Consider the following 12,287-nt stretch of genomic DNA (forward strand, 5'->3'; position numbering starts at 1 on the left):
TGGCAAAGGGGTCTACTGGGGGGGAAAAAGCAAAAGAAAAAAAAAGGGAAAAAAAAAAAAAAAAAAAAAAAAAGTGTTCAAGGAGGCTCAACTCGGCTTGTATTTCATTACCGTTTCTAATCATTTTCTCTCTCGGTTGGTGTAAGGGCTCAGATGGAGGACATCACAGTTGGGTTGCTCATAATATAAACACCAATTTCTGACAAGATCAAGAGCTTACCTTAATAAATGAAATACAAAAAAAAAAAAAAAAAAAAAAAAAAAAAAATTTTTCCTTCACCCCTTAATTTTAAGACAAAAGCTTGGCTCAGGTTGTAAAAGCAAGTCTGCCCTGGAGTGGAATTTCATACACCCTGATCTGACTGAAATTGTGCAACAGCAGATGCATAAACCCACACGGCAACTCAAACGCTACACTGTCCTTCATGTTAATAAATATCTTTAAAAGCACCAATATGGTGAAGAGAAATAGTTGAAACTATAGGAAATCAAACCAATTTCCACATATAACTTCAGGCTATGAGCAGGAATAAAAATCACTCACAAACAACTGCTGCTGGTTTGAATACATCAAAATAACTTGTGATTTTTTCTTCAAACCGACTGAAAAAAGAAAGTCATTCAATGAGCAGACGTTGACTCCTCATGAGGTTACAACTCATGCTCTATTGTTCTTTATTAGTGTGGAGTTTGATTGTCCATTTCAAAGTTGATCTCAGATGTTTGATATGCACTTGAATGCTTCACATTGGAATACAAATACTTCCAGCCAACACTACAGGGCCAAAGAGATTTCTCGACCAAGTTGGTCAGCTTTCACAGCTCAGGATTCTGTGTTGTCTTCCTTCGTGTATTCCTCCACGAGCTTCTCATAGGAGTGGCTGTGTTCCGAACCGTCACTTGTAAAAACAGACCCGTCGCATTCAGAACTCTGATCCTCCCTGGAGTTTGTTTCGATGTTTTCATCACATGTTGTGATGGAGATTTTTGCCTTAGAGTCATCATCTGCGTCCTCGTCATCCAGCTCCTCCAGGTTACTGCTCAGAAAGTTTTCTTCATCTATGAAAGTTATGTTTGCATTCTGAATGGTTAGAGGATGGTACTCTTTAGAGTCCCACGTCCTCCGACCTCCCACCCCACAGTCTCCAGCGGCCTTGGTTTCTACATCAACGTCTTTGTCAAGTTGGTTCTCGTACATTTGGTTTTGGTCTCGTTCTGGGTCACCCTCCCCCTGGTCTTCTGTTAGCAATAAACCATTATCTGAGCCCAGCAGGTAGTTTTTGGACTTTGAAAAGGCGACAGTAACACGGTCGCTGAAACTGTAGCGTCTCTTTTGGCGTGGTGAACGGTCCAGGCTGAGAATGGTGTGACCGTTGAATTCTGGAGCATCATTGCAACTCTTGGAGCGACTCATGTCTTTGGCTTTCTTGCTGGAGTCACCGGTCCTGTGATTACCTTCATTTTTACTACCAATCTGCTTTATTAAGTCGTTGTACCCCTCCTTCTTCTTGGACAAGAAGCTGAAAATGTTCACATCGTTGGGAGTGGGCGGCAAACGAAGAGAAGCTTTGTGAGATTCTTTGTAATGGCGCATCTCTTCAAGAGATAGCTTGCGCAGCTTGCGACGTTTCTTCAAAGCCTTGTGGGCTTCAATCACCATCCGCACTTTCCAGTTGAAGAACAAGGACAGCCAGGCCAACCCCAGATAAATCCAGACTTCCACAAAGTAACGGTACAGAGTTGGATACTCTTTATTTGGCTCCACACCTACAGAAATAGAGAAAATGTTAATATTTCTCTGTGGTGAAAAAGAACAAAGTTAAGTTAAATTTAAATTCAAGTTAAATTTAAAACTATAAGATCTTATTATCTGACACAGATAAGTTTTCTCACAGCCATTGCTGAACACTTCCAGTAGAGCTCTTAACTTAAGAAAGAGCAGTTGATCAAAGAAGCTACGAACGATCAAACATCACTGAATGTCATTTACAGCCTACAATTTTAAGGTCTAAAATAAGGGTTACTGTGCACAGTACATTTCATAGACTTTTTTTTTTTTTTAGGAAACGAAACTCTAATCTATTTTTATCGTTTCAGTTATCCGCTCACCTGCAACCAAGTCCCCAAAACCAATCGTGGTCAAGGTGACGAAAGAGAAATACAACCCTTCGATGTACGTCCAGCCCTCCTGGGACATGAAGACAAAAGGCGGAAGGACTAAATGGACCAGCACACCCCAGAGAAGAAAGATGGCTGTGCAGGTAAACTGGGCTTTTCTCTGGAAAATAAAACAAATATTTATATCGGGGGGGAGAGAAAACCAGATGTTTCCTGAAGGATTGAAGAACTAAAAGTAGAAACAACTTACCAATGAAAACCCCTTTTTGGTTAGAAACTGTCCCAGGTGCTTTGCTCTGCCACCAAAAAACTTGCCCAGCTCACTGATCCAGGTAAGACAAAGGGGCACCCCAAAAAGCCCATAGAAGATGCAAAATACCCGACCTTCTGAGGTTTTAGGGGCGATGTTTCCATATCCTTTAAAGATTGAAATAAAAAATAAAGTGAGCTTAAAACAGGAGATTAGGCAGACATGTCCAACAGCAGATACCAGAACTCGCAAATTAGATTTTAGCATAAAAAAAGGAGACAAAAAGCCACGAATGCGTTATATTTATCAGGTGGCAAAAATGCCACGAATCAACAAATAAATCCATTCTAGAGAATTCGTTTACCTGCAATAATTTAATGAGCCAATTTCTGAAATAAAACTTGCATAAAAATTTCAATTCAATAGTCTAACATCTGCAATGGACTGGCGACCTGTCCAGGGAGATAGGCACCAGCACCCCAACCGACCCCACTAGGGACAAGGGTGTACAGAAGATGGATGGATGGATGGATGGATGGATGGATGGATGGATGGATGGATGGATGGATGGATGGATGGATGGATGGTAGTCTTACATTTAAGTTTGGTTAACCCAGAGAGCGGGTCTATAATACATCCATCAGCCCAACCTATTGATTTTGATGAGAAACACTATAAATCCAAAGTATGCTGTTGAGTGAAACCACAAAGCAATATTAAGATAGCAGGAAAAAATGAGCAGGTGTTACATCTTTAAAAATATGACAAAAACTTTAAAGATATTTACAGGATTTAAAAACAAAATTCTCATATTTTTTCTACTTCCCACTTCATGATTTGTTGGAAACCAAGAGAGAAGTGGTTATGCAAAATCTTGTGACTATTTTTGACCTTCATTTCTCCTACAGTTATTTTTTAGCATTATGTGTAAATTAGCTATTAGCATCCTGAAATACTTCTCAGGATGGCAAAGCTGCCTCCATTTTTCTTGTAATACACTCATCCTAACATTTTTTAATATCTCATTGTTCCGTGTAAGTTCGATTTCTCTGTTACACCCCCTTGTGAAATTCTGTCTGAAGCTATAATTGTAAACTACAAGAGACCCAGGTGCCAATCCAAAATTATGCAAATAACGACAGACGGCATCGGACGTTGGTGCAAAAAACTTTCTAAAATTGAAATGTCATTTAATCTGCTTCTAAAAAAAAACTGATTGAATTTTATGATAAATCACACGTACCGATGGTGGTGATGACTGTAGCAGCAAAGATGACAGCATTTGGCCAGTTCCAGTTGTTAAACGTCTTACTGCCAGTTATGGTGACCCCTTGGCCTGCAGCATCAGACACTACCTGAAGACAAAAGAAAACAACATTGTTAAACTGCATACAATAGAACCTTATAGAATTAGACTGAACGAGAGTTGGTTTGTAAACATAAGATCGTCAACCTCAGCCTTGTAAATAAACATTGGTGAATTTAAAAAGTTTCAATTCAGCTAAGATCAAAGGAGTCTGATAAATCTGATAAGTGAAGATGTAATTTGTTTTATCATATCCTTCCTGGCAGATTGCATCTCCAGCAGATTAACCAACAGAACCATGGGATGCTGCTTATGTCATCAGTAAGAAACAGGAAAGCAAGTGCCACATCCTCTAAACTTCAGTTGCACAATGACGAAAGAAAGAAGTCTCAAGAAAGTTGTCTTCAAAACAACCCCTGCATGTCATACTTCCATAACCACAGCTTGAGGCGAACAGCTCCTAATCAATCATTCTTGACCATACACGTCCTTGAGCTGCCAAAACAAAAACTGGACTTTCCCCCTCTTGGGAATAAGCAAACACCAGACCATGTGTGTTGGGACAATGCATCGCCCCGAGCTCTCCCTCTCCTGGTGTATTGGTAGCTGAGGAAATGTGCACACATTAGCAAAATTCACATAAGCTCCAACATGCTGGATGAAGCTTGGTTGTTTAATAATAACAGGTCTGCGACATCTCTGGTCTGTAATTACCAGACAAAGGGGAGCAATTCTTTGGCATGAAAAACAAAGCTTCTATGTTGGACTGTTGAGGCTTTGAGTTGATCACGTTTATGTTGAGACAGACTTTAACTTAAGAATTTGATGGATTTGCATGTCACAACATCAGTGTTTGCTTTAAAAATATCCATAAGATAAAATAGATTTTGGCACCAGTTAAATGTACACAGAAGATGACGCGATCAGACACAACTTTAAAGAAAATCCGGGAGTCCATTCAGCACTGTGGAGCAGGTTACATTCTATAAACAAGGAGCTAAAGTAAACAGTGATCTGTGTAATGTCATTTGACCTTAAAGTGTTCCAGTTTTAGTATAAATAGTAAAAGAATCTCACTGGATCCAAGGCTAACACAGCTGTGGGACTTAAAACAACTCAAAGTACTGTACAGTAATGATCCAACACAGTTTTCCCTGCATTTGATTAAATGCTTTTTAGGCATTTTGTAGGTCTTAGACACCATTTCTTAGGTCAATGACTTTTTAACCGTTATCTGTGGCATCTTTGAAATTTAATAAAACAATTTCGAACCAGTTGAGCGCATGTGAAATTGACCTTCCAGCCTTATCAGTCAAAACACGTGACTGGCCAGTTGACAACACACAACCAGTGAACCTCCCATGCCAAGGTACTTCCATGTTCAGCTGGAAAAAAATAACTCCTTAGTGAAGATAAAGTGAGCTACTTTCCATATCAGAAATATTTAATACTGAAGAAGGAGAAAAACGCAGATGTGGGAATCATTCAGACTGCAAAAGAGAGCAGGACTATCAGTGGATAACAGAAAGTTGCTCTTGCTTTCTGGACATGTTGGGTTCTTACTACTGGGAATGTTTTGGGCATATCAAACTTAAGTCAAGGATCAAAATTTTCTACAGCATGCGGTTTAGATAACACTAGCCGTGTTAGCACATCTGTGGTCTTTCTGTGTTACCACATCTGTGGTCTTTCAGTGCTAGTGTGTTTTTAGCTTTACACCTAATTTTAACCTAATACGGGAAAGTCAAACATGATGACACTTTTCTTGCCAGATAAGGAAGTGATGATTGTTGACTTCCCGAGAAAAACTGCTGAATTTATAAAAAACAGTGGGGGTTTATGCTGGCAGTCAGTCTGAAGCACTTTAAAAGGAGCTTGTGAGCTGACAGGACAAATACCAACAAGAGGTGGTTCTCTTCATAGCTGAGCAGACAAGAGTTGAAATGACCACAAAGAGGTCAGGTCATTTCTTCCTCAACAGAAGAGAAGATCCACACACCTTTATAGTCTATTTGTGTTGCTCAGGAGGTCATGTAAACATGGACAAATAAGCAAAGAAAAAAAAGAAAAGCAACGATGCAATTTTCACAATTATGAGAATCGTTTACCAACCTTACTGCAAGTTAACAATACGACTGATTTCCTGAGTATTCAAAGAAAGTTTCAAGCCAAAATTGTAAAGTAGGATTTTCCTATTTATTCTGCAGATTGGTTTTCTGTCACCCTGACTGACTAATCATCCTCTGTCACTCTATGATAACCCAACACACAGTTGGGGGAGATAAAAATGAAACAAAATATAAAGAAAAGGTTACCAAGACAGCTGGTTGCAGAGCAAGCTGCTCCAGTTGCTCTGTACTTTTCCACTTCCAACTGCAACGCAGCAGCAGCTGCTTGTAAGATTTACAGAGTTACAAACAAAAGAGTCACTTAAGCTCCTCCATGTCAATATGAATTAATTCCCATAATTGGGTTATAAACAGCATCTGAGTGTACACACCACTCAGTGCGCCAACACCAACAATAATCAGGACCTATGACTTCATTGATTAAGAAAGAAAAAACCCTTAAGATCTTTTTTATTTAACATAATAAAAGAAGAAATCTGTCAGTGAAAGGACTTCTTAAAACTGAACATCTGCAGTTGCTTTAAATCATGGTACTAGTTTAAATTCTTCAGTTTTTTTATTTTATTTTTTAAGACAATCAATACTGTAGTTAAACTAATTAAACTTGAATTACTGCCCAATCTTTTCAAATGTTTAAAGGAGGAATTGAGAACTTGATTGAAAAGATTAAATGACCACGTCACTTTGGGAGAGCTCTAACAAATAAATATCTTAAGGGTGGTATCTACACTCATTCTACTTTCAAAATGAGGAAGATGCATTTTCCTGATAGAAAACAGCAAGTCAAGATCCAGGTCACGAGACAAAAACTTCTTCCTGAAAACACTGCACCACTTCATTCCTGTCTGATCATTCCTCCCGTATCTCAGCAAGAGGATGTTTTGCCACAAACATGTGATTGTTGGGTGTTGAAATCCTGCTTGAATTTTGCAGCAAAATGGTTAAACTGAATTATCTGCCTCATCTCGTGTTTAAAATTAGGGAGGTTAATGAGTCGAAACACAAGCCGAGGCGAGGGAAAAAAAGTTTAAGGTTGGTATTAGAGAGTGTGTTTGCTGCCACATGCTAAATTTCTTTCACTCCCAGCTCTGTTTGACAGTCACTGGAGATGCACCAAGAAATCATCTGTGATCTAAGAAGAGTTTTTAAAAACACACAATGTTTTTGTGGTTCATTAAAGATGTGTGGGTATCTGTGTGTGTGAGAGAGCAAGAATTTCAGGAGATAGCAGGAAGATTGAACAGATGGCAGCTAACCAGTTATCCTTTGGAGCTTTTTTTTACCTGACATGGGTGATGGCTAGATTTAGAAATGTTGGCTAGCTTCTGGAAATTTCAAAGTTAAATATCTACATCCAGGCGTCACATCCAGGTGTCAAACTCCAATTTTCTAGAGTCAATGTTCTCTAGCTTTTAGATGCGTCTCTGCTTCAGTTCACCAGAGCATATCAGTTGCAGGACACAGGTCCTTCAGGACAAGGAAATACAAATGGAGACTATTTTTGGGTTCCTGATCACCGTTGCGAAAATATTAAAGACTGCTTAAGCAGCATTTAATCGGTTATCTATCAAATATTTTGAATACAATTTTGTTCTTAAAGAAAAATTATACTCTGCTAATGGATTGGAAGTGGGTCACAAGGTTTTGTGTGCATGTTTACAATTCACAACAACATCAGACAAAAATAGGGTTTCAGATATAGGCTCTATCTTTACCAAAGTTTATAGTTCATGAAGATGGCACTAAACTCAGAGCAATAAAATGCATAACAAATTTTTACAAATGACGCACAAATGTGCATACAAGCATTGTACGGGTTGAAGAGGTGTATTTTCATGCTTTAAACTTCCTAAGTCTTCAGGCTTTTTTTTTTTTTTTTTTGCATTTGTGAAAAATTAGGGAGTAAAAAGGGAAAAAAAATGTTTCTAGTGTATACACTGAAGAGGGCTTAATGCTTTGCCTGTAGCAGAGATAAAGCCTCTGCCCAGCAGCACCCTCATCGTACTTTATAAACGCCTCTCAAGCACCAACGCTGATGGGCTATAAAACCCAATCTGTGAACTGTGCCCACTGCAAGGATGCCTGTGGTTAATAGTAAACTTCTTGTTAATAAAACAGAGAGGACTGACTTTTACGAGTGTCGCCTTCCTTGTTGAGCTGCTTTATAAGTTTTAACTGCTTACAAAGTTTCCATCATGGAAATCTAACAACTTCTGCCAGGGAAACCTAAACCAGCACATTTGCAGCAGGTGTTTTGGCAAACGGCAACCGCTATCTGCACGGCTGTGAAAAAAAAAAAAAAAAACAGTGAAATGCCCAATGAGTAACATGATACGATCTTTTCAATGTGCCGTGAAGCCGCACACATGACTTTATGTAGTCCTTTTTGCCGTGCATGAGAACAAATTGTTTTAGTTTCCTCCTTCTTTTGGTTGAATTTAATAATCAATTGCCAAAATGGGAAATTTCCAAAATCATCCAACCAGATTACACCGCTGATTTCATTCACAAGCAGATTTGTTATGAATAAGGGGTGGGAGGGAGGTTCATAGGCATATCCCTTTTCAGTCCCCCCACCAGCACACAAAGAGGAGAGACAGAAGGGGGGATGGGGAGGATAATAAATCCCCCTGACACTGGACCCAAAAAGGGGGCACAGGTTCAGACATGTCTCTGGGATTGGAAAATGAGAGGAAAAGGCAGCACTTTCACCAAATAAGTTAATTAAGCTGCAAAGAGCCTGATACAGAGAAAGAGAAATTATTGCCATGTTCAAACATTTCAAATGAATGTAAAGTTTTGAGATTTCAAAGAAAAAAAAAATCATATGTCAACCAAATAGGAAAATAAATAAATAAATAAAAATCCCTTATAAGTTCAGTCCCTGCCGGCTGAACGACTCCAGCACAGGCCCCACAAAAAAAAAAAAAAAAAAACTGTGAGAAGAAGCACAAACTCCACTGGGTTCTGCAACCTCTTGAACAATGACTCCTCCAGACAAAGGAGAGAAAATTTGCATCAGTCAGCTGCGTGTCATAAATGACTTATCATTCAGCCACAGGGAGATAAGGCAACGTCTAAAAGTTTTAGTGCGGGAGAGAATTCAGGCCTTGAGGCGCCTCTTTGGAGGGTATGTTGACCCTCAGCCTCGCACCAGCTCATTCCTCAGGACTTCTGTTAGTTTTCAGTGAAAGCTTTACAAACCAGCTGAGACTCATCCTGTGTCACCCCTCTATAAGAGCACGCCCATTCATTTTGTTGCAACCAAGCAGAGATAAGTTATAAACAGCTACTTCTCTGATAACCAATATAAATAACATACCTCTAATATTTTATCCAGGTCATCTTTGGACAGGCAAGGGTAGTCCTCGAGTATTTTCTCCTTCTGCTTTCTGTACTGCTTCACAGCGTCTTTCCAGTTGGGCTCCTCCAGGACCTGAAATATCGCTGCCCCAATGGAGAGGTAGAAGATGATGGCAGAAGTCAGCAAGGGGCCTTTATCTACCATACTTCTATGCAGTAGAGCGGGGCAAACACAAGAGGAGGGGGTAGATAACAAGCGAAAAGTCGACGTTATGCGAAGCTCATTCTCAGAAACTCTCAAAAGTTGGAGCTCACGAGAGTTTCTCCTTCGTTGCGACAGAGCTGGGCGCAGATAGAGGAGCGCGCGGGAGCTGACAGCATCGGTCTCGAGACAGACCAATAGCGGGGCAAAAAAAAAAGTTTAAAAAGCCGGACCGAGCGCGCGTGCCAACTCATTCACTTGTTGCATATGCTCCCACGTGCACATCCGGCAGCCAAATGCGACCAAAAGGTTGAGAGCAGCTGAGGGTGGAGTGGCGGAGACCCGCCCCAAGCCGAGGGAGGGCAAACACTGCTGGTGCTTCTACTGCTGCTGTGAAGTTTGTCCACAGGTGCACAGCTCGCAGAGACAACAAAAACACACTTAGCTTATGTGACACTGCTCTAAGCTGCATCATAATCAAATGAAATAAATTTAGTATTACAAATTTAGATAGAAAAAAACAATTATCTGAACGTTTTCCCTGTCTAAATAAAATATTCACGTATAGGTATTTATTGTAGAATGTCTGTTATTGCCATAATAACACAATGCACTGCAATATAAGGCCTAATAAAACAATATTTGCACCATTAGAAATTAGTTAATATCATGGTAGATCCAATGGGAGGAGCTGAATAAACACTGGCCCCGCCTTAAAAACAATTGGCTCCTAAGTTTCTGCTGTTCAGTCACAGTCCCTCAGACTTTTAAAAAGCTTAACATTTCTGCTATTGAAAACGCATTTATTTCCTCAAGTAAATAAGACAAAAGATAACCCAACTTGAATAATAAAACAATGTATATTTAGTGGAGAGAAAATCTGACAGGCAGCAAAATCCAAAAAGCTCAACACACTGAAGTTTCATGGTAAATTCAAAAGAATAATGAAACTTGAACAATGAAAGTTTCAAACTGCGCTAACATTTCTTATAATGAAACTGATGCTGTTTTTATCTTAGAAAAAAAGATGAAAAAGAAAAAAAAGCAAACTCAAAAGGTTGATAAAAGAATTTCTATCAGTATTTTTTATTTTTTTGATAAGATATAAACATGTCAGTTTCATTCATCTGTTCATCACATTTTTATCAGGTTTGTCTTTGTCTTGTTCTACTGCGTTGCAAATTAAAACTTTTAAAATATTTTTCTTTTTTTATATGGCATTGTTTTCAAATGCGTCACTAATGAAATATTAAGTTTTGTCTATTTGCTTAAGAAGTCCAAATATGTTTTTCTATTGGTTATAACCTCTCTGGAGTTTCCTCATTTACAGCTGCTATTGCTACATTTTGTATTGTGATTGTTTTATAATTATTATTGTTTTATTTACTTAGTTTAATATTTTTGGTCAGATTGGTGATTGTTGCTTAGAAGCTGATGCATTAGACAATTTAAAGTACAATGTGTGATTGATTGATTGATTGATTGATTGATTGATTGATTGATTGATTGATTGATTGATTGATTGATTGATTGATTGATCCATCCTCTCCTGTCTGTTTATGATGAAAAAAATATGTGCTCTGTTTTTACATATGCACCATGAAACTCATGCATAAACTAGAATGCATGCAAATAATTCATTTCTGTTTTCTTTACGAGTGTTTTCTGCAGCATTTTAGGTGTGAATAGTTACAATAAGATCTGATAGATTCTTGCAGTTTTGACATCTTACATCATCACATGTGCCATGTTCACCAGCTGACTTTTCATGAACCAAGAAACATCTGACCTGGATTACAAGACAAGGGAAAATTCCATTTTCTTCCATAATGTAGGATATTACTCCTCCTCCAAACTTTTGGCAACTTGTTCACAGGGTTTACAGAGAACTCCAGAACCTTAATGGGGATGATAAAATGTATCTTTCTGAAGTTGGTTTGACGGTTCTGTGCTAAACACTCATTAGGTGCTTTAGACAGCCACACTCGCATTTATGCAGTGCTTTGCAGAAGTATTTATAAACCTTTTATGTTTTCATACATAGAAATCTGAAACTCCTGGACAACATTTAGTGCAATCAGTTGTTCCTGAGAAGTTTGTTAGAAAACAAAAACTGAAGAGTCTGGCACAACCTCTTGCCTAACTAGGCATGAATCACAGTTCAGGTAGGAGAATCTGCTTACAGGAAATGACTAGCTATAGAAATCCAAATCTGCAAACCTGTTCTTCATGAAAATGTGGCAAGAAGAAAGCCATAAGAAGTGTGATCTGCAGCAACAGGCAAAAATGTGGCGTAAGGTGCTCCAGACAGATGAGACCAAGTGTGGACTTTTTGATTTACATGCAAACTGCAATGCATGCAGCATACAAAAAAAAAAAAAAAACTGTCACTGGCCAAAAGCCTGAAGATATCGTCCCCACAGTGCTTCACTGGCAGCTTCATCAGGCATCGTGCATGGTGCATGATGCTGCTGCCACCGGCATCATGCTATTAAAGCAGATCTAATCCAGAACCTGTGACAATACTTAAAAAAACTGATGTTTAGAGATGCTCCCCATTAAGTCAGATTGTGCTGGAAAATTGTGGCCAAAGAAAAGAATGGTCGGAAATTTGCCATTTGTCTGCCATGTGCTGCTTTGATGAGAAATTACATGTATAGGAAAGATTTGCTGAGTGGACTGAAAATTAAAAATGAGACTGGCAGTTGTGCTTACATACGCTTTCATTGGGAAAGCACTGCATTTCTGATGATGGGACGTAATATCAAAGGAGCTCTGTGCTACAGGCACCCAAAGTGCAAGTGTTAACTTGTTCTTTGAACATACCAAAGATATTATGTATGTGCAAAAAGGCTGTCTTTATCTCCTTGTTTTTTGACCGAATCACAAGTTTGCGTTTTTAATACTGTGGAAAAAGTATTCACAAAAATGAAAAAAGAAAAAAAAAAGAAAAAAACAAACAAATATAAAATAAAAAAA

General features: G+C 38.7%; 1 protein-coding gene across 1 annotated transcript; it reads right to left on the minus strand.

The window, feature by feature from the left end:
* Positions 1-92: 92 nt before the first annotated feature.
* Positions 93-9,653, minus strand: LOC106958102 (potassium channel subfamily K member 5-like). The gene is made up of 5 exons (XM_015049853.1): positions 9,126-9,653; positions 3,612-3,723; positions 2,369-2,535; positions 2,110-2,278; positions 93-1,767 (listed from the first exon to the last, which is right to left on the minus strand). The coding sequence occupies exons 1-5, from the start codon at positions 9,309-9,311 to the stop codon at positions 824-826; spliced, it is 1,578 nt and encodes a 525-aa protein (XP_014905339.1). The 5' UTR covers positions 9,312-9,653; the 3' UTR covers positions 93-823.
* Between the last annotated feature and the right edge of the window lie 2,634 nt (positions 9,654-12,287).

This window comes from Poecilia latipinna, unplaced genomic scaffold (genome assembly GCF_001443285.1).
Source record: "Poecilia latipinna isolate Pla-1442-1.1 unplaced genomic scaffold, P_latipinna-1.0 Scaffold961, whole genome shotgun sequence".
In the NCBI taxonomy this organism is placed as follows: domain Eukaryota; kingdom Metazoa; phylum Chordata; class Actinopteri; order Cyprinodontiformes; family Poeciliidae; genus Poecilia; species Poecilia latipinna.